General features: G+C 47.3%; 1 protein-coding gene across 1 annotated transcript in view; it reads left to right on the forward strand.

The window, feature by feature from the left end:
• LOC137457271 (collagen alpha-1(VII) chain-like) overlaps positions 1–22220 on the forward strand; it is a 133392-nt gene that overhangs the window by 11917 nt on the left and 99255 nt on the right. Inside the window, exons 8-24 of the mRNA XM_068169106.1 lie at positions 1282–1398; positions 2106–2261; positions 3418–3534; positions 5600–5746; positions 5949–6068; positions 7202–7360; positions 9397–9516; positions 11926–12072; positions 12226–12429; positions 12710–12849; positions 13229–13352; positions 16151–16294; positions 16539–16729; positions 18221–18352; positions 19660–19734; positions 20821–20901; positions 20991–21017. Coding sequence (XP_068025207.1) covers positions 1282–1398; positions 2106–2261; positions 3418–3534; positions 5600–5746; positions 5949–6068; positions 7202–7360; positions 9397–9516; positions 11926–12072; positions 12226–12429; positions 12710–12849; positions 13229–13352; positions 16151–16294; positions 16539–16729; positions 18221–18352; positions 19660–19734; positions 20821–20901; positions 20991–21017 — 2201 coding nt within the window. The remainder of the gene's footprint in view (positions 1–1281; positions 1399–2105; positions 2262–3417; positions 3535–5599; positions 5747–5948; positions 6069–7201; positions 7361–9396; positions 9517–11925; positions 12073–12225; positions 12430–12709; positions 12850–13228; positions 13353–16150; positions 16295–16538; positions 16730–18220; positions 18353–19659; positions 19735–20820; positions 20902–20990; positions 21018–22220) is intronic.

Consider the following 22220-nt stretch of genomic DNA (forward strand, 5'->3'; position numbering starts at 1 on the left):
TCTTCCTGGGCAGCACATTCCAATGGCCAACTACTCTCTGTGTCAAGAATTTTCTCCTCACCTTGGGCCTAAACCTCCCCTGGCACAACTTGAGACTGTGTCCTCTTGTTCTGGTTGCCTGGGAGAAGAGACCATCCCCCACCTGTCTAAAACCTCTCTTCAGATAGTTGCAAACAGCAATAAGGTCTTCCCTGAGCCTCCTCTTCTCCAGGCTAAACAATCCCAGCTCCCTCAGCCTTTCCTTTGTAGAGCTTGTGCCCGAGGCCTCTCCCCAGCCTCATTGCCCTTCTCTGGACACGTTCAAGAGTTTCAATGACCTTCTTAAATCAAGGAGCCCAGAAATGGACACAATACTCAAGGTGTGGCCTAATCAGTGCTGAGTACAGGGCCAGAATGACTTCCCTGCTCTGCTGGCCACACCATTTCTGATGCAGGTCAGAATGCCATTGGCCCTCCTGGCCATCTGGCCACACGGCTGGCTCATGTTCATCCGGCTGTAAAAATCACTCTTGACAAGCCCTGGACTGCAAGATGCTGGGTCAGATGTGATGGGTTGGGCAGGTTTTGTCCCAGAAGTCTCTGCTGTGCTTTAAGGGTTCTTGAGAGTGTGAGGGGTGCACTAATTTGGCTTCTCTCCCTGTTTGCCATGAAGTGTCAAGTCTGCTTTGCCCAAGGGCTTTTGTAGACCATCATTCCTTTCTTCCTTGCCTTTTCTTGCTTCCCCCACCTCCTGCAATTGCATGTCTTCTTGAGGGAAGATCTCTGACAGGATGAATAAATAAAGGGCCTCAATAAGGTTGATTCATTTGTGCTGGCCCGGAGTAAGATGGAATGTCTTTATGGATGGAAACAAAGTCATTTGATCTCTTCTTATTATCCCCAACATGAAGCCAGAGGCAGAAGCTATAAATCTGTCTGCTATGGCTGGCTAGTTCAAAGTGGGCTCCTCTTTGTAAGTGTTGTGTTCATGGGTGCAAGGAGCATTTGATTCGTGTGTCCTCAGTCTGCATGAAACCACCGTAAAGCTCAGAAGGAAATGTCATGTGAAGAGACCTTTCACAGTTCCCAACACCATTCAAAGAGGAAGTCCACGGAGGAGTTTAGTCCGCTTTTCAATCAGACAAGGATTTGGTAGAGGTGGAGGGGTGGTGGCTTTTGAAGAGTAATGGTGCTGCACAATTTTGTGTCTCTTTATCCTTGAAGAAAAAGGACTTTTCAAAGGACTTTGGATGTAGCACTTTATTTACACCTCAATTTCTACAATATTTTTGTTCCTCAAAGCCCCTGTGCCTCCAGTCACTAATTTCCGTGTGATAGAAGAAGGACTTTTTAGCTTGAAGGTGGCTTGGACACCTCCACTGGGCAAGCTGGAGGGCTACAAGGTCTACATCCCCAGAGGTGAGTTTGGCTATTATTAATTTTTCTTGGAGTTTGCTATAAAAAGAGCAATGATCCAAGGTCAAGGAAGGTGCCATTTTGTCCAAGGAACAATGCACCACAGAGCCCCTGGCATTACTCTGGAAAGGACCCAGGTTACCCTCTTCCAGACAGTGTGGTTCCTCTAGGACCATAGAATGACAGAATGCATCAGGTTGGAAAGGATCTTTCAAGGTCATCTAGGCCAACCCCCCTGCAATAAGCAGGAACATCCCAAACTAGATCAGGTTACTCAGAGACCAATCAAGCCTAATCTTGAATATCGCCCGGGATGGGGGAGAAGAGTCCTTGGAAGAACTTTCTTTCAAAGAACAAGGTGAGGATGGTGCTGTGGATGCCTTCTACCTATTTGCACTGTCACATCCAGACCTACCATAAATGCTTTTCATACTCAGTGATCCGCCTCGGTGTGGATGTGGGGTGGGTTCAAGCCTTCAGTGTGACTCACACTCACCTCTTTGCAATCTGGAGAGATGGGACAGTGTGCATATCTCAAGCCTTAGTTACAGACATAACTGAGCAACATCATGGGGATTGGTGAGCTTCAATCATGCACTTGAACCAGCTCCTAAGAACACTTCTCAACTATGTTGTGAAGATGTCACCATGGGATATGGACCTCAGGCAGTGGGAAGGCTTCACCATTGCTCTTCTCCTTGATTTTGCAGCCAACAGACAAGGAATGGCCTACGAGCAGGTTCTACGAGGTGATGTCTCTTCCCATGTGCTGTATAACTTGCAGGAGGACAGAGAATACAGCATTAGCATCTATGCAGTGTACCCTCAGGGGCCAAGCCAGCCTGTGGCTGCTGTGGGGAGAACATGTAAGAGGTTTGACTCTTTTATTGGTCCCTTCTTGCCCTGGGTGCTATGTCCACACTCTTTGCTGTTAAGCACCTCACAGCTGGTAGGCACTACAGCTACGTCTGCAGTGTTAAACAGGCCCTTCCTAACTCCAACACTGAGTCCTGGTCTTCTCCCATGACACACATGGACATCCTTTAATGCCTTCATGCCACTTGGGAAGAAAGGTAGGAGATCTGCCAGAGGCTTGCTTTCACTCCTGTTTTGCACCCATGCTGCATAAAGCAAGCAAGGCTGGTGCTTTAGAGGCATTGATACTGGAAAGCAATGGTCACAGACTTAATTGTTTCCACCGTTCTTTTATGATGTACCTTCAACCTGCCAGGGAGTGCAGGAGCCCTTGCAAATCTCTCTTCTGATAGATAGATAGACTGCATGAACAGCGATGTAGGGAGGAAACCAGTCTATATGAGTCAGCAGCGTGTTCAGGTGGCCAAGAAGTCCAATGGCATCCTGGATTGGATCAGGAATATTGTGGCCAGGTCTAGGGATGTGATTGTCCCCTTTTACTCAGCACTGATGAGGCCACACCTCAAATTTTGGGTTCAGTTTTTGGCCCCTCATTCCAAGAAGAACATTGATGTGCTGGAGTATATCCACAGAAGGGCAACTGAGCTGGTGAAGGGTCTTGAACTCAGCTCTTATGAGGGGCAGCAGAGGTTGTTTAGTCTTCTAAGAGGATGGTGAGTAGAGAGCTCATTGTGCTCTACAACTGCCTCAAAGGAGGCTGAAGCCAGGTAGAGCTTGGTCAATTCTCACATGCAACAAGTGACAGCACAAGAGGAAATGGGCTTGGGTTGTGTCAAGGGAGGTTCAGGTCGGGTATTAGGAAAAAATTCTCACAGAAAGTGTTCTCAAGCATTGTAACAGGCTGCCCAGGGAGGTGGTGGAGTCTTCACCCCTGGAGGTATTTAAAAGATGCATGGATGTGTTGATGAGGGACGTGGTTTAGTGCCAATGGCTTGGCAGTAGTGGTGAGATTGCAAGCTCTTAAGCAAGCAGTTGGATGTGAACATCTCAAAGGCCTCTTCCAACCTCAAACAGTTCTATGATTCTATGAAATCCTCCACTGGCAGATGGCTGCTCTGAAAGGTTTGTTCCTTGTCCTCCTTCCAGTGAAGCTCCTGCCTGTGAAAAGCATCTTGCTGCAGAACCAAACCACCGACACACTCCAGGCAAGGTGGAGCCCTGTCCAGGGAGCAACAGGCTACAGACTCACTTGGACATCAGCAGGTAGAGACTCACAAGCAGGGTGCATTCATTGTTGGGCAGGGAGATGGAGAGACAGGAGCTGTGGGGTCCCCAAGGCGTTGAGAGCACTAACACCTTCCATGTCCAGCCATGCAACAAGAAGCTGGAGGCAGTCAGGCTTTTTGGAGTCTGTGAGTGTTTTTTTCTGTTCAGAAGCTTGCAACAGAGAGTTGTTCCATGGGTGTTGGTGGCAAACTCTGCATGGATGCAGAAATACCCGCTCTGGCTCCACATAAAGCACTTATAAGTATCCAGCCTTGTTAACATGGGATTAGTGATGGATTTCCTGGACCTGAGTGGCCTTGGAAAGGGTTAATAGCTGGAGAGAAGCTCGAAGTGTGTTCAGTGCAGAGCTGTATCCACAACCCCTCTGGTAAATTCCTTTTGGGGAGGGCAGGTACTACCACCTTATAGACTGGAAGTGTCTCTGCTTGTAGCTTTCCTCTCTGCAGCACCAAGACCTGGCATCCCATAATACATATTCATTCCTTGATAAATTCTTGTGTTTGAAGACAGATCTGCATTTGCAGCTGGAGCTTCTCCCCCTGTCCTGAACCCAAACATAAATTCCTTGCCAGTGTGGGGGAGCAGAAGTTAGAAATTGAGGTCTGATGACATATTTTGGCCTTGGGAGATGGATGTTTCTGTGGTTCAGAGAGGAGATGGGATGTCAGCACACCTGGGCTCCATCACAGCCTTTGAATAAATAACACACTCTTCTCTGGCTCAGCTCCTCTGGGTAGGGAATAAGGAGATATCTTACACCAGGGGAGGGGTGGATAGTGGGAGAACAGCTCCAGACCTCATCAGAAGGGAAAAACCTTTACAGGGAAAATATAAGGACACTTTTATTGCATTGCAATGAATGCCTCTCCAGAAACAATCATGTGCCACAACACTAGAGTTTACCCAGTCCCAGATAGAAATGGAGCTCGTATGTGCTCAGGCTGCCACATCTTTGTAGTGGGAACAGTTCTCCTTGATGGGACAATGCAGGAGATCCTCAGGTGAAGCAGCAAGGGCACATCACCTTCACTCTGGATTTGCCCTTTCTGAGCAGCTCTTTCACCTGCTCCCAGGTCACCCCCAAACCAGGGGTGGTAAAATCCTAAGGGACAGCCCTCTCTCGCTGCTGGGTCCTGGGGGGTTCTCCTCCCACCTTCCATCCCTTACCATCCCAGGACCTTGTGTTATGGATCTGGTGATGCTGGGGCCTTCTATCCATCCCTGTGCAAGCACCCCAAGAATTGGAGAGGTTTGCTTTTTCTTCTCCGACTTGTAAGACAGAGAAGAGAGACACATAAACGAGCAGCTGAGGCGGAGAGGAGCTCCAGGTAGTGGGGTGGGAGAGGGGGATGGGCCTCAGGGTGTGAGGAAGATGGGGGCATGGCGCCCTCCAGTGGCCAAACTGTAAATGGCAGCTTACCCTCCAAAAACCGCAGCAAACTGTTGCCTGCACCTCTCTGCCCCTCTGCCCATGCCAAAGACTCGGTTTTAATTCTTCTCCTGCCGTGCCCAGAGGTTTAGCTGAACAGCTTCTAGTAGGCGGCAAGGATGCAGAAGTGGGAAAATGTCTTTTGTGACATAAGTTAGCTCTTGTGTCCTGCAGGGAAAGCAAGAGGACAAAAGGACACTCCAGCCCTGAGTCACCCAGGGGCTGGGCAGAGTGCGCACACTCTTACAGGACTGCTCACAGATCCATAAGTGGATATTTGTGTGCTACTACCTGATTTGTTGTCTTTGGCCTGCAAAGCCCTGAGCTCCTTTGATCTGTTGATGGTCCCTGAGGCTGTGGGTTGTTTCCACCCAGATGTACATTAGCTCCTCAACGTTCTTCTTGCTCTAATATCACTACAGTCCTCGGTTTGAGGACATTGCTGGTGTGTGTCCAAGCCACAGAACTGAAATGTTGCTATCTCATGCACTGTGTGGTTCTCAAGTGATTGTTTGCATGATTGCCCTCTGCTTTCCTAGTCAGGAAGATCCAAAGAGGTTGGTTCTCCTTGGCCTTGACCCAAGGAAACTCAGACATCGTTTCCCTTTGCAGAGGGCAGCATCCAGGATGTGAACCTCAGCAATAGCTACAGCTACTATGTGATCCAGGGGCTGCAGCCTGGCACAGAGTACACTGTCACTGTCAACCCTGTCTTTGGGGATGTTGAGGGGCCAGTGGTGAGCGGGAAAGCAACAACAGGTGAGTGCCTTACATCAGGAGTGGGAGCCAGACCTAGAGGATGGAGGTCAGGCTGTGTTGGCAGCACAGAGCTGGTGTCCTTTGTAGTCACCACCCTGCCTGTTATCTGATGTAGAAAGTATTCTGGTTCATCATAGCTTTAGAGGACCACTTAAAAGCTGTTTGGACATTGATGCAATTGGTCAACTTGGCTCTCTTGCAGTGGCATCAAGCACTGTCCAGATGCTGAAAGTACGTGAGATATCCATCAACAGTGCTCTGGTCTCCTGGGATTCAGTTGCTGGAGCCACAGGCTACCGAGTGGCTTGGGGTCCTACACCAGGTAAGATCCTACAACACCTCTACCTTCTTCTGTAGCATGAGAGATAAAGCACTGAGAACCTCAGGGATGCTTGGTGTAGGGGCTTGGTCCAGCTCATCAACTAGTCTGAGCACCCTCTACTACAACTTTAGGGTATGAACTGGGACCAAAAATGATTCCTGGAGCTGGCCCATAGTGCTATCAGGCAGTCTCTGCACACCTATGTTCAGCCTGACCCCAGCTCAACATATAGAGCAAGAGTCCTACACAACCTTGACTGGTCCTCAGGGAAGAGAGGGGGATGGTCATCTAGCTCAGGGATGTTGCTACTCCTTCAGATCACATAATTCCAGCAGGATAGGGTTTGGAAAGGATCTCTGGAGATCATCTAGTCCAAACATCCTGTTAAAGAATGTTCACCCAGAGCAGGTTGCGTGGGATCGTGATGTCCATGTGAGTCTGGAATCTCTCAGGAGGAGACCGACAGCCTTTTTGGGCAGGCTGCTCCAAAGCTCCAGCATCCTCACAGGAATGAACACTTTCTTGTTCAAATGGAACCTTCTGGGTTCCAGTTTGTGCCCATTGCCCTTTTTCCTGTTGTGGGAACCACTGAAAAGTGTCTGGACCCATTCTCTTAATATCCACCCTTTACAGTATTGATCAGGGTTGAGGGTCATACAATGGTATGTGTTGGAAGTGACCTCTGGAGATCATGAAATCCAAGGCCAGAAGATCCCCAGATGATGGGGAGAGACGGGGCATATGACCACATTACCATGGGCCTGGAATGTGAGAGGTGATTTGGCTTCTTCAGTGCCTCTCAGCTGGTTTGGGTCCTTCAAACTCCCAGATAAATAACTACAGGAAAACTCTCTTTCACCAGCATGTATGTGGGTGTCCTACAGCAGAGGCTGGAGATGGATTGCCAAGGAAAACACAATGTCTTTTCCAGTATGCAACAGAACTCCTCCCCAGCCTCTTCAATCCTTATCCTTATCCTTATCCTTATCCTCTTCAGGAGGAAACTTGACAGGGTGCTTGGTTACATGAGTTAGTTGATTGGGTGGTGTTGGGTGATAGGTTGGACGCGATGATCTTGAAGGTCTCTTCCAACCTGGTTTATTCTATTCTATTCTATTTTCTCTCTTCCACAGAGTTCTTTGGCAGAGACCATCCTCATCAGCTGGCCCTCAACAGGTCAGTCACAGCCTACCAGCTCCGCAACCTGGCCCACGACACTGAGTATGTGATTTCCCTCTATGTGCTCTTTGGCTTGCTGGAGGGACCAGGGATCACCACCTCAGCCAGGACACGTGAGTATGGGCAGGATGTTCAAATAGCTACTGGAGCACACAGTCCTTGCACATCTGGTTCAACCATGTGTATCTCTACAAAGGCTTTAAGCTCTACATCCTGCACCCCACTTTCATCATCTCCTCCTTGTGTCAGGGGGACTGTGGTGGTGGTCATCTGCCCTGCCAACCTTCTGTTCTTGGTAGGTTAGATTTTGAATCTGAAAGGCTCAAGGTTTTCTGCGTGGGAGTCTTCAGGAATCTGGAATCAATACGTTCATGTGTGAGCTTGGGCAGAGCTTCAGATATGAACTGCCTAATGTGTGGTCACTGAGCTTCCAGGCATCCCAAAATCCAGACCAGTGACCAAAGTCTTCCACATTGTCAAGGAGTCCAGATGGAAGAGAAATGAGACGTGGGTAAATATCTGGAGCTATTCTCCGGAGACACCCAAAATATGCCTGGACATGTTCCTGTGTGACCTTCTTTAGGTGAACTTGCCTTGGAAGAGGGGTTGGACTCAGTGACCTACAGAGGTCCCTTCCAATCGCTGCCATTCTGTGATTCTTCAAAATTCTGCTGTAGGGAGAGAAATGGAGAGGAACATCCCAAGATGGAACTTGTTGAGCCCTGCCTCAGAGAAGCAGGGTCTCCAAAGGGCTGTGCCTGGAGAAGGGGCAGCAAGTGCAGTTTTTTCATGCGGAAGTGGGCGAGACAGAGGTCTAGTTGATGGCCAGAGCCTGTCCCTTCATGGTAAACTTTAGGGTTGCTGCATCCCAGTAGGGGAAAGGCAGCAATGTTGAGCACAATGATCAGAAAGCAGAGGCAATGTTTGTACAGTAACAGATGTGTCCTTGGGGAGGTTTAGAAGTGGCAGAAGATGACTAGCAGCCCTGGAATACATTGTGGAGACAATGGACTGACCCTCGTGAAGAAGAGCACACCTAAACATGGATGTTGAGCACCTGTAGGAGCTCTGGGTGGATGTTTTGCACTGCAGATAGTGTGGGGATACCAAGATCTCGATGTCATGACTTTCTAGATCCCTATCATGCAGAGGTGCTCCCACCTGCATGTAGAGCATAATGCACTCCACAGTGCGTTCTGCTCTAGAGGCAGGATCTACACACGTGGTCCAGACCTTAAGTAGTACAATCTTACATCTCTCCAGGTGAGAATGATGAGACACTGAGCAGTAGAGATGCCAGGTATAGCTCATTGGCCTCATTATATGGACAAAAAGGAGCCCTGTTGGACAGTAGTCTAATGCTTTCTTCATTTTGCAGTTCCTCTTGGCTACGTCTCCAATTTCAAAGTGATGTCCTACAACAGCACAAGCTTGTCTCTGATGTGGAGTGCCATGGCAGCTGCCACCAAGTTCAAAGTCACCTGGAGCCCTGTGAGAGCAGGCAAAGGTGAGCAGAGAAAGGGTGCACAGGCTCATTTCTAGCATGGACAAATCTCTGTTCATGGTTATGGGAGGCACTTTTCCAAACTCCTCACCTACTACCTGGTTTAGAAGAGAGGTCTCACTATTGGGAAGCATAGTCCTCAGTCTGTACCCCTTGTTGATATCTCCTTCTCTCCTTGAGTTCATTAAGATAATCCCTGAAACAAAGCTCTGAAACAACAGTACAGTGAGGAATGACTACTTCCATTGGAGGAGATGCCACCAACTTCACTGGTGATCTGGAGCTCTGGTGATCTCCAGGTTCTGAAGTATCCCCTTTTTTTAACAGACAAACAGATTGCCAAGACTCAGTACCTGGGCAGTAGAGTGTTGGCTTACAGGATTGACCACTTGCTGCCCAACACCCTGTACAAAGTCAGCATTCAGGCTGTCTTCAGCAAGACTGAGGGGCCAGAGGTGACTCTAACTCACCACACAGGTATGTCCTGGTGGAACAATTCTCTTTGTGCTGCAAAGGCTGGATTCATGGTTCTCTGCATTGCACATTGATGGTGGGGTGATGTTAGCAGCCCGCATATCTGGTAGCAATAATCCATGGCCCTTCCCGTAGGTAGGATCTTCTCTTAATTCCTTTCTTTTCCAACAGTGGATTTACCCACAGTGACTGAGTTCACAGTGCAGGAGGCTGCAGAGACCAGTGTTTTGCTCACTTGGACAGCTGCTCCCGGAGCATCCACATACCTACTAAAATGGCGCTTGTCCTCAGGTACTGGCGGTTTTGGTGGGAGAAAGAGTCACATAATCACAGAATGGTAGGGGTTGGAAGTGGCCTCTGGAGATCATCCAGTCCAACTGCCCTGCTAAGTCTCAGGCTGCACCAGGGGAGGTTCAGGCTGGAGATCAGGAGGAAGTTTTACACAGAGAGAGTGATTGCCCATTGGAATGGGCTGCCCGGGGAGGTGGTGGAGTCACCATCGCTGGAGGTGTTCAGGAGGAGACTTGACAGGGTGCTTGGTTACATGGGCTAGTTGATTAGGTGGTGTTGGATGATAGGTTGGATGTGATGATCTTGAAGGTCTCTTCCAACCTGGTCTGGTCTGGTCTGGTCTGGTCTGGTCTGGTCTACTCTACTCTACTCTACTCTACTCTACTCTACTCTACTCTACTCTACTCTACTCTACTCTACTCCACTCTACTCCACTCTACTCCACTCTACTCTACTCTACTCTACTCTACTCTACTCCTATCTGCAGCAGGCTGCCCAGTACCATAATGTCCAGGTGAGCATGGAATCCCTTCAGAGAAGAGACTCCACAACCACTCTGGGCAGCCTGCTGCAGGGCTCCATCACCCTCAAGGTAAACCTGGAAAAGAGGAGACTTAGACTGGTTATTAGGAGAAAATTCTTTACAGTGAGGGTGGGGAGACACAGGGACAGGTTGTCCAGGATGCCTTATCCCTGGGGGCGTTCAAGGCTGCATGGATGAGGCCTTGGTCTGGTGGGAGGTGTCACTGCCCATGGCAGGGGTTCAGAACTAGATGATCTTTAAGATCCTTTCCAACCCAAACCATTCTATGATCTCCACAAGTCAATAAGGAAAAGGCATCTGACCCAGTTCCCCTGCACTCCCTGCAGTGATTTGTTGTGTTGTTTGTTTTTTTCAGTTACCAGGTCATCAGCTTTAATTTTATTTTTTTTTTTAATCCAAGGACATTTGGGTGTTGGCAGCTTAAGACTTGCAGCATATGCCACTCAGGATGAAGTCTATTGTGGCAGCATCATTTTTTTTGCCTTACATGTCATGGAGAAGTGATTAGGGAACTGAACATTTGGTTCTCTAGGGTGATTTAAGTGATCTAATGTAACTGTTCCCCTCCTGTGCCGTGCTGCTAAAATATAGGCCCTTAAGTATTCAAAAATCATTGGTTTCAGAGTTGTCAGGAGCTCAGAAATGGATAATACCATGGCTGACAGTCCCCCTGTGCCCTCACTCCATTGATCCTCCTGAAATGGGTTTATAGCTATTGATTCAACATTGCAATCAGATGACTTTTGCCACCACATTTCCATAGTGCCTACAAGATCAGATTTATGCTCATGACCGAGGAATTCCAATTTCTCTCCTTTAATTACCCAGGCTGCCAGAATTAAGGTATAAAGGCAATTAAGAACTTTGTCCTTTTTTCCTTCTCTTCTCTTGGTGCCTTGATTAATTTTCTTCTCTGCAACTTGATTTTTTTTATTCTGAAGGAGCTCTCATTCATTACCCACTTCCCTTGCCCCTTCTTTGAAGCACATTTTATGATCTCCTTCCTGATGACCAACCTTAGCCAGCCTGCCCCATAAAGGATGGAGTCCCCTTCTACTGAGTTTCAAGTTGTTCCAGCTGTAGACCTCCTCTGGCCAGGGTTACACAAAATCAAACCTGTGTATGTCAGTGGGGCCTCATCCAGAGCCAACCTTCCTTCCTTATGCAACAGGAAGGGCCTTTTCATAGAACTGGTTCAGTTAGAAAAGACCTCTAAGATCATCAAGTCCAACCAGTGGCCTACCACCACCATGGCCACTAAACCATGTCTCGAAGTGTCATGTCTACACATTTTTTGTACACCTCCAGGTTCCCATCTCTGACCACCCTTTCAGTGAAGAATTTTTTCCTAATATCCAACCTAAACCTCCCCTGGTGCAATTTCAGGTCAATTCCTCTCATTCTATCACCTGATACTAGGGAGAAGAAACCTACGCCCCAATCTTTGTAGCAATGATGTCTCTCCTCAGCTTCCTGGTGTCACTAGAGGACAGGATGCTCCAGACATGGGAGTTATTTTGAGCTGCTTCCTTTGAGGAGGGGGCCAGCCAGTCCTTGGTGCTAAGCAACAGGACGAGAGAAAATAGTTAAAAGCTGCACCAGAGGAGGTTCAGGCTAGATGTTAGAAAATACTTCCTCACAGAGAGGGTGATCAAACATCAGAATGGTCTGCCCAGGACGGTGGTGGAGTCGCCATCCCTGAAGGTGTTTAACAGCATGTGGACCTGGCACTTGGGGACATGGTTTAGGACTGACCCTAAGCTGGGTCGAGGGTTGCGTTGGATGATCTTGGTGGTCTCTTCCAGCCAGATGTTTTCTGTGATTCTCTGGCTCCCAGTCAATACATGGTTTTTCTTTTGTCACAGCTTCTGATCTTTCCCAGGAACTGTTACCAGCAGCTTCTAGATCGTATCGAGTGACAGGACTGAGCCCCAAAGAAATGTATTTGTTTTCTATAAGAGCAGTCTTTGGAGACATGGAGGGACCAGAGACAACAATCTTTGGGCACACAGGTATGAAGACTGGAGACTTGTGTTGCTGGTTTACCTTGGTGATTGCTCCTGATGCTAATTTCTTGGCTTCCCTACTCTTTTGATGCTTTGCTAGATAGTGACACTGTATCTAAAAGAAGTTTAAAACCCAACTCTGCTGTTTGCCTCTTGCAGCAGGACCTCACAGCAAGTCACCAGTGCCAATCACTCCAGTGATTTCTTTAGAATTGGGTACGATGGGATCCCCACCAATATCTCCTAGCAATGTGGAAACCACTCTTCTTCAGCTAGCTACCACCACAGCACTACCATCAACTCCTGAGACTCCACTATCAACCACTGCAGCATCTACATTGCTGACCACTCTCCCTGGACCAAGTGAGTGTGTGTCCATGTGTGATGATGATGATGATGCTGCAATAGGTCAAAAACACTTGGGACTATGACCTTCTTTGCTCTCAGGAGCCAAAATTCTATTAAGTAGTGAAAGAGGACAATACCTCTCAGCACTACCCTGTAGGGCAAAGGTGCTGCCTGCTCACTCATCAACCTTTGACATGACGAGAGGTATTGGGTTTGTTTTGCTGCTCTGAACACAAAAACCCATGCTTCGGCTTTAGGACCTTCAGGTTATGGAGATCCTCTCTTCTCTCTGCAGTCTGTGGCAAGTTCAAAGCAGATGTGGGGTTCCTGGTGGATAAGTCCTCGAGTATTGGCCAGAGCAATTTCAACAAAGTGAAGGATTTCCTCTTCCGGATTGTTTCCTACTTTCCGAAGATTGGACCTGAAGGGACGCAGGCAAGATTTTGTTATTCTATTTCCTGAAGGTGTTTTCCTTCCAAGTGTTCACCTTCTGCTCATCCATGTGAGCAGTGTGATTGCTCACGTGTTACAGATCAGAAAGGCTTAGTGTTCTGCCTAAGACACGTAGTGCTGAGGGACATGGTTTAGTCGTGACCTGGCAACGCTGGGTTAATGGTTGGACATGATATTAAAGGTCTCTTCCAGCCGAGAGAATTCTGTCATTCTTTGATTCAGTCTGCAAGAAACACAGCCTCTTGCACTCTTGTTGCACAACTAGTTGTGCTACCTAACTCAAGGTGATTTACTGAGTGATGGCACATTTGATGTGTGCCTGAGCCCCTCACATTTTCCACAAGCCTCTTTCCTTTGGCAGGTTGCTGTTGCTCAGTACGGGGAGGAGCCCAGGGCAGCTTTTTACTTCAACCAGTACCGTGACCGCAACAGCGCCCTGAAAGCCATCAAGGGTCTGCGCTATGCTGGAGGCAACACAAAACCAGGTGAGCTGCACACATAGAGTTGGACCTCTTCAGTGTTTTGAACCCATTTAGTTGAACTTACTTAGAAAGTTATAGTATCATAGAATCTGAGAATGTTTTGTATTGGTAGAAAGATCTTTAAAGGCCATCTAGTCCAAACTTGCTGCAGTCAACAGGGACATCTTAACTAGATCAGGTTGGTCAGAGACCCAAACAACCTGACCTGGAATGGTCTAGGGATCACAGAATCACAGAATTATTGAGGCTGGAATAGACTGCTAAGATCATCAAGTCCAGCCTATGACCGAACACCACCACATTGACCAAACCATGTTGCTAAATGCCATATCTCAATCTTTCCTTAAATAGCTCCAGGGATGACACCTCCACCACCTCCCTGGGCAGTCCACTCCGGTGTCTAATTATCCTTACAATGAGGAAGTGCTTCCTAACATCCATCCTAAACCTTCCTTGGTGCAGCTTCAGGCCATGCCCTCATGTCACAAGATGCCTGGGAGAAGAGCCTGACCCCCACCTTACTACAACTTCCCTTCAGGTAGTTGTAGAGTGTGATAAGTTTCACCCCTGAGTTTCCTCTTCCCAGGCTAAACAACCCCAGTTCCCTCAGCCTCTCCTGATAAGACTTTTCCTCCAATCCCTTCACCAGTCTTGTTGCTCCTTTCTGGATCTGCTCCAGCACCTCAATATCTTTGTTGAAGTCAGAAGCCCAGAACTGCACAAAGTACTCAAGGTGAGGCCTTACCAGTGCCAAGTACAGGGGCAGAATTACATCCCTAGTCCTGCTGGCCACACTATTCCTGACGCAAGCCAAGATGCCATTGGTCATCTGTGCCACCTGGGCACACTGCTGGCTTATGTTCAGCCAGTTGCTAACCAGCACTCCCAGGTCCCTCTCAGCCAGGCTGCTCCCCAGCCACTCATCTCCTAGTCTGTAGCATTGCATGGGGTTATTATATCTACCAACATTCTGTGGGCAGCGTGGGACAAGGTCTCACCATCCTCATCCTAAAATATTTCTTCCTTTTATCTAGTCTAATTTTTTAGTTTAAAACCATCACCATTTGTCCTGTCACAACAGGTCTTGCTAAAAGGTCTGTCCCTAGCAACCTTCTCAGCCCCTTTAAGCACTGAAAGGCCACAAGAAGGTCTCCCCAGAGCCTTGTCTTCTTCCGACTGAACCACCTCAACTCTCTCAGGTTTTTAGTCTTTATAGTCCAAAGCTCTTTTAAATTTGAGAGCAGAGGATTGAGTTTAGTTTTATTTTCAGAGATAATCTTTCCAACTAGCCTGATGTCCTTTGCCTGTTTTTACTACTTTGTTCTTTGTTCTAGTTTTACTATTGAGTTTCTTGTCATTATTTTATAGCTTTGTAGGCACTTGGGGAACATTTTTATACCTGGCTTGGAGACAAAGCCCATAACCATTAGGTGAGGAGAGTTGATGCTGAAGCATCCTTATTGCCCACTGTATGCACATTTTAATCAGCAAATTCCAACAGTTACTGCTGTGTTGCCCTAACAACAAAGCAATGTCCCGTCTCCTATTTTCATGGTGTGTCATCACATGATGTCTCTTTTCCACCTCCATTGTGCAACAGCTCTTCATCAGCTCAACATCTCAGAAATTCAGGCACTTTCGCCTTCTGTAGTTAAGAAGTTTAGAGACAGACAACACTTTCCACCTGCTCATTCCCAGCAGGACAGGAATATCTGGTTCCCTGAAGGTACATGAGCAGGACTTATTAAAATCAAGAATTCAAGGTAGGTAGTTTTAACTTTACCACTTTTCAATAACCTTATCAATGTCTTCTTATCAGACAATGTAAAGGGAATCTTTGAGGCACCATGTATATTGACTGAAGGCTTATGTCATAGAACCAAAGAATCGTTTATGTTAGAAAGAACCTTTTAGATTATTGAGTCCAAGCATTAACCCAGCACTGCCAGGTCACCGCTAAACCACATTGCTCAGTACCACATGACCTCACTGGGCATCCTGCTCTAGGGCTTGGCTACCCTTTCAGGGAAGAAATTGTTCTAACGTCCAAGCCAAAACCCCTGTGGTGCAGCTTGAGGCCATTTCCTCTTGTTCTATTGCTTGTTCCTTGGGAAGAAGAGAACAAACCCCATGTGGCTCCAACCTTTCAGGGAGTTGCAGAGAGCCAGAAGGTCTCCCCTCCTTTTCTCCAGGCTAAATAACCACAGTTCTCTCAGCTGTTGCTCAGAAGTCTTGTTCTCTAAACCCTTCACCTGGCTTAGTGGTATTGATCACAAACACATTCAAATAAGGCTCATCAAAACACAAGAATTTTGAATAGACTGGTTAGGGAAAGCAGGTGTGGAACTGGTGAAACTGCCAATTCCTGGGTATCCTTGCCTCTCATCCTTCTTTTTATGGAAGTTCTTTCAACAGAGACATTGTAGTCCTCATAGGATTCTTTGCATCCAGTTTTGGGGCTTCTTAACCACTTCAGCTTAGTACAGAAATCTTTGTGAAACTTTCCTGGTCTTTCTAAAGGTGTTTGGAAATGGGAGGGCTGTGGATATTTTCTGAAGTCTGGGAAAAATCCTTCAGTAATTTATGTTTTGTTTCCAAAATTGTCTGCTGAATTCAGCCTGAACTATCTCAGCCAACCTAATGTACTACTTTCTTCCCTCAAAAGATATTGCCCCAAGCTAGAGGCTACTGTTCACTCACTGAATGCCCTTTTTCCCCCATCTGTGGAAGGAGACCCATAGTCCCCATATGCAGACCTGGTTTTGGGCAGGTTTCCACCATGTTTCTCCTTGTTTGCTCAGGTCGTGGTATAACCTACGTGCTGAAGGATTTATTCCAGACCTCCAGAGGGATGAGACCAAATTTCTCTCACATGGTGGTGCTTGTGACTGATGGACAATCCCAGGATGATGTGTTGCTACCAGCCAGAGTAGCCCATGCTTTAGGTAAGAGTTGTCTTGTGTTTCCAGAGGCCTTGGTTCTCCATGAACTTCCAGGGGCTTGAGGGTGGTACATGATGTCTGCCCTTTGAATGCCTTGGTTTGCTATAACTCATTCACTCTGCTTCAGGTGACTTCTCATGTGGCTACTGGTCCCAGCAGAGGTGATGAACAGGAAGATTGTGTTGAGGGGCTTGGAAACTCTGATCTCAAACATGTTTGCTTCTGTTGAGTGAGTGATGTGTTTCAGGGATCCGTGTCATTGCTGTGGTTGTCTCAGGAGCTGACCCCGCTGAGCTCAACAGCATCTTGCTGCAGCAGAACCTCCAGAACGTTTTCTATGTCAGCACATTCGATGACTTCCCTCAGATCCTCCAAGAGCTGATTGAAGTCATTTGTTCTGACCTTCAGCCTTCACAGGCTGAGCTACCATCTAGGGAGGTGAGCTCCTTCACAGACTTTCTAATACAAGCCAGCCTCACTTGGTATGGCTCCTGCACAAAGATATTTTTTTTCCTTGAGCTATGTTTCAAAGCAAAGTCAGAACACCTTTAGGACACTGCGTCCAATCCTAACCTCACTTACTGTCTAATCTTAGAGATAAGGAAGAAAATCTTCAAGGTCAAGGGAGCAGACTTGAGTTCAGCAAGGCTTCTGTCATTGTCTCCTCACAAGGAAGCTTAAGAAATGTGGGTTAGGTGAGTGGACATTGAGTTGGATGAGAACTGGCTAAAGGACAAAGCTCAGAGAGCTGCAATCAGGGATGCAGAGTCAAGTCGAAGGCCTGTAGCTCATGGTATTCTCCAGGAGTCAGTACTGGGTCCAGTTTTTGTCAATATCAGTGACCTGGATGAAAGGACAGAGTTGACCCTCAGCAGGTTTTCTGATGATAACAAACTGGGAGGAGTGGCTGACACTCCATCAGGTGATGCTGCCATTCAGTGAGACCTGAACAGGTTGCAGAGTTGCAGAAGAGGAACCTCATGAAGCTCAACAAGGGCAAGTGTTGGGTCCTGTTCCTGTGGAGGAATGACTCCTTGCACCAGTAGAGGGGAGGAGGTGACCTACTGGAAAGCAGCTCCTCAGAGAAGGACGGGGGAGTGCTGGTAGTCAAGTTCACCATGAGGCAGCAATGTGCCCTCATGGCCAAGAAGGCCCCAGGTCTCCTGGGTTGCATTGTGAAGATCATGGCTGCAGGTTGAAGGACGTTCTTCTCCCTCTCTGCTCTTCACTAGTGAGGTCATAGATGGAGACCTGGGTCAAGTTCTGGGCTTCCCAGTTCAGGAGAGACAGGGAATTACTGGAGAGAGTTTGGTGGAGGCTCTCTGAGAGTGGAGATTTTGAGAGGACTGGAGCATCTCTTGAGGAAGAAAGGCCATGTAGCCTGGAGAAGACTGGAAGGGGATCTTCTCAATGCTCAACGAAAGCTAAAGGGGATGAGGTCATAGTCTTTTCAGTGGTGCTCAGTGATATGACAAAGGGACACAAATTGGAACACAGAACATTCCACCTGAACATGAGGTGAAACTTCTTTACTGTGAGGGTGCTGGAGCACTGGTGTAGGCTGCCCAGAGAGACTTTAGAGTATCCCTCTCTGGAGAGCTTTCTAACCCACCTGGGCATTGTGATCCTGCACAACCTGCTGTGGATGACCCTGCTTTAGAAGCAAGGTTGGACTAGATGATTTCTAGAGGCCCCTTCCAACCCCTATCACGCTGGGGTTCTGTGAATCAGGGAAGCCAGAATACAGCATTGGGAGTTTTGTTGCATAGGGCCCTTGCAGGAGCAGAGGACTCCAATGTCTTACAAATATATTGCCACCTTCTAAGTTCAGTTGATGGGTGGGTTATTGGTATGGATGTGAGCTCATCTGCAGACCATCTCCACCAATAGTTGGAGGATCACTAATCAAAGCCAAATTCCATGCTGTAGGTTGCCAGACATGAAGCCAACCAGCAAGTGCCATTTGATGACACAGAGAACAAGCCATATGTCCCTGATCCTTCATCAGCTGAACAACATATCAGAAAAGGAAAGGGGACTTGTGGACCTTGGTGTTTAAAGGTGAGAATTAGTTCATTCATGTCTTTTCAGGAGGTTATTTATGTTTCAAAGATACATTGGCCACTGCTCTGATCAGGTCATGTCTCATACTTTTGTGGTGTTCAGTGGAGTTATATCAATGTCAAGACTTTTAACTTTGGAAGCCATGGCCGTGTCTGGAGAGGTCATCCTAGAATCTGCCATTTCAACATGGGAAATGCAGCAGCATCCTCTTCTCTTTCTCAGCAAACCAATGAAATGCAGATCTTCCGTAGGTTCTGCTTCATATCTGCCAGCCCCATGCAGCTTTCCCAGATTCACAGATTGCATCATGTTGGAAGAGAGCCGCAAAGGTCATCTTGTCCAACCCCCCTGCAGTGAGCAGTGACACATCCAACTAGATCAGGTTGCCCAGGGCCATATCAAGTCTGATCCTGAATGTCTCCAGGGATGCTCTGGCATCTCGGATAGCTTGAAACTCCATGTGAAGTGGTGAACAGACCAATTAGCTGCTGCTGCTCCTTACTTCAGAAATAAAATGTCAGGAAGCAAGTCTATCCATTCCTTTTACCAAACATAAAGCTAGAAGACAGGAAAGACAGTAGGATAGCCCAACTTCCATGTGCTGGTCTAATGACTTTAGTGATGTGACTGCAGCCAGCAAGACTGAATACTGAAGTGTTAGCTTTACTGGATGAAATGGAGGTCTCCATAACAGTTGATGGACAACCAGTCATTGTGGTCAATAAAGTCAGGTCATGATTCACTTCACAGGTAAATGTCTACACCATCAGGTGGTGATGTTTATGTTGTGACAGTTTAAAATGAGGTAAGAATACTGCCTGTAAGCAGCTGAATGAGAGCCTGTATCTCTACCAAACTCCTTTTCACAATTTCTCCCATGGACAAGGACAATTGAGTTGACATTACTGTGAAGTCTTGTAGATATGGAACCAAGATCATTTAGAAGCTCTCTGAACCAAAAAGAAGATCCTGAACTGTGGATTTGATATAGGCCAAGGCTTCTAGATGCAGCAATACATTCTCTGACTGCGTTCTGTCCTCACACAACTCTATGTTCTTCATCCTGTTCTCCCAATGTCAGTGCAGGACAGAGACAAAATAATGCATGACCTCCAAGGAACCTCCAAGGTCTAAGGATATGAACAGGTCTCCTGGGTGGTCAACTTCGCTTCTTCCTTTTATGGCATAAGCCAAGGAGTGTGCTACTCCGTGTTTCAGGGTCACTCTGGTTTGGGTTTATTTACCGCCCTCTAGTGGATAAATAATTTCCTGATCATTTGTTCTATTTTTCTTCTCCTTCCAAGGCCTTCAGGGGCCCACCAGCTCATGGAGGTTATGACCCATACAGCTTCACTACAAAGGGAGAGAAAGGAGAGCGGGTGAGTCCACCAGATGAACCATCCATTTGGATAACTGATATGCAAATAAATGATTAGAACCAAGGAAGAGATGTAGCAAAGAATCATCTTCACATCTTTTGGGTTGGTGTTTTGATATATCCTGCTCCATGCTGGCTTTGAAAACAGGAAAGAGGATATCTGAGTGTGCTGACCACTGGGGATTCTGTCAAGTGGTACAGAAAGCTAGTTCTAAACGAAACCTTATTGATGGGCCATGGCCAGTGGGATGAGGTTCAACAACACCAACTGCTGGGTCCTGCACCTGGGTCACAACAAGCCCAGGAATGCTCCAGGCCTGGGGAAGAGCAACTGGAAACTGCCCACTAGAAAATACCTTAGGATGCTGGTTGACAGCAGCTGAAGATGAGCCAGTGTGTGCGCCCTGATGGCCAAGGTGGCCAACAGCATCCTGGCTTGGATCAGCAAGAGTGTGATCAGCAGGGCCAGGGAGATGGTTCTCAAGTACTTGGCTCTGGTGAAACCACACCTCAAATAATGGCTTCAGGTTTGGGCTCCTCAGTCCAAGAAGAACATTGAGGTGCTGGAGCAGGTCCTAAGAAGGGCAAAAAGCTGGTGAAGGATATGGAGTAAAGTCTTGGGAGAAGCAGCTGAGGGAACTGGAGAAAAAAGAGGCTGACAGGTGACCTCCTCATTCTCTACAACTGCCTGAAAGGAGGTTGGAGCCAGGTGGGGGTCAGTCTCTTCTCCTAGATTACAAGAGAAAATCCTTGGCTCTGGAAAAGAAGAGGAAACACCCCCAAGTTGCCCCAGGGGAGATTAAGGTTGGACATGGAAAAAAAATTCTCCCCCAGAAAGGTTGTCAGTGCCTGGAGCAGGCTGTCCAGCACAGTGGTGGAGTCCTCATCTCTGGAGGGATTGCAGAACTGTGTAGATGTAGATGTGGTGGTGAGGGACACGGTCTAGTGATGACCTGCCAGTGCTGGGTTAACAGTTGGACTTGATGACTGAAAGGTCTTTTCCAGCCACAACAATGTTATGATTCTATGAAGCTCTTTGAGTTTTCAGGCCTGCCATAAGCTGTGTGCTGTTCCTTCCCATGTTTAGGGCCTGCCTGGGAAGGATGGCGTTCCTGGGCTGCCAGGCAGACCAGGACGGGCAGGTCCTCCTGGTGCCCCTGGACTCATGGTATGGTTTTGCTTTTATAAACTTTGTCAAAGTGTCACATAAAAGTGAGCAAGTCTCTCAAACCTTTCTCTCCTCCTTCTGTTTTGAAGGGTCTCCCTGGCATCCAAGGTGATATTGTAAGTGTTTTGAAGACATCAAAGGTCACCAATACACTGAGACCCTCAAGCTTTGCTTTTAGCTGCCTTGAGCAGGACAGAAGGTCCAAGTGACCCATTTTGCTTCTATGAGAGGGCTGTGCTGTCACCAAATAGCTCCAAATATGTTCCCTTCTGCTCAGAAACCAGGCAGACAATACAATATGGACATGTTTTTAACCAATTACAGAGCTGTGCAGAAGATGTCTAAGGACTACAAGTCTGCTTTCACTCATATATATGAGTCCTTCTGCATAATCATCAGCAACACCTTTTCCTCAAAGACTGTATTAAAAAGCTCCATCCATCCAGATCAACCAAGCCTCCTGTGCCCTTGTTTCTACTAATTGTTCCATGCTGATGATGTCATGATGATGGCACAACTTTGCACACTAGATCCACAGTCATGAATGTCCCTCTCCTGCTTTTGCCATGCTTCTGTTAATAGATAACTGTTTGACCAGCTAAAACACCCTTGTCTCTGAGAACTTTAAAGAGAAGTGACTAGTACCAAGGTGCCCAGGTTATCTGAGATGCTTGAGGATTTCTAGGGTAAATATTTAGGGCTGGAAAATAGAGGTCTGGGTGGACACTGTGAAGGCAAGCAGATAGCAGAGAGAATCAGAAATGGCACAAGATGGTTTAGTTATCATGAGGTGTTGGGTGACAGGTTGGACTTGATGATCTCTGAGGTCTTTTCCAACCTTATTGATTCTATGAACTTCTATTCTAAGACACCAGTTGAACTGAACCCACTGATCTCCACTGGCTTATATGGGCTGTAAAGAACCAGTTCTTGCGTAGAAGCAACATTTAAGTGGCACCATCTTGAACTTAACTCAATCTTTCAGGCTCAGTTCAGTTGCTTTGAGTCTTCTCTTGTTCTTTAGTCATGAGGTCTGTGGTGACAGGTTGGACTTGATGATCTTTGAGGTCTCTTACAACCTTGGTGATTCTGTGATTCTCATGTCATTTGCCATGTACTGTTATCCCACTTTTCCTCTAGCTCATGCTCTGGAAGGACATATGTCTTCCATAAATCCTGCCAGCCACGTGCCTTGGGTACTTGGGGATGTCTCAGATATCCCAAGACATCTATGTTTGGTTATTTGGATCAAACTGCTATTGTCTGTGACGAGGTAGGACCTATAATATGGTTTGTGATGTTTGTGAGCCATGGTTTGC

Source organism: Melanerpes formicivorus, unplaced genomic scaffold (genome assembly GCF_026170545.1).
Source record: "Melanerpes formicivorus ecotype bairdi unplaced genomic scaffold, bMelFor1.0.p_v2 SCAF_3, whole genome shotgun sequence".
In the NCBI taxonomy this organism is placed as follows: Eukaryota; Metazoa; Chordata; class Aves; order Piciformes; family Picidae; genus Melanerpes; species Melanerpes formicivorus.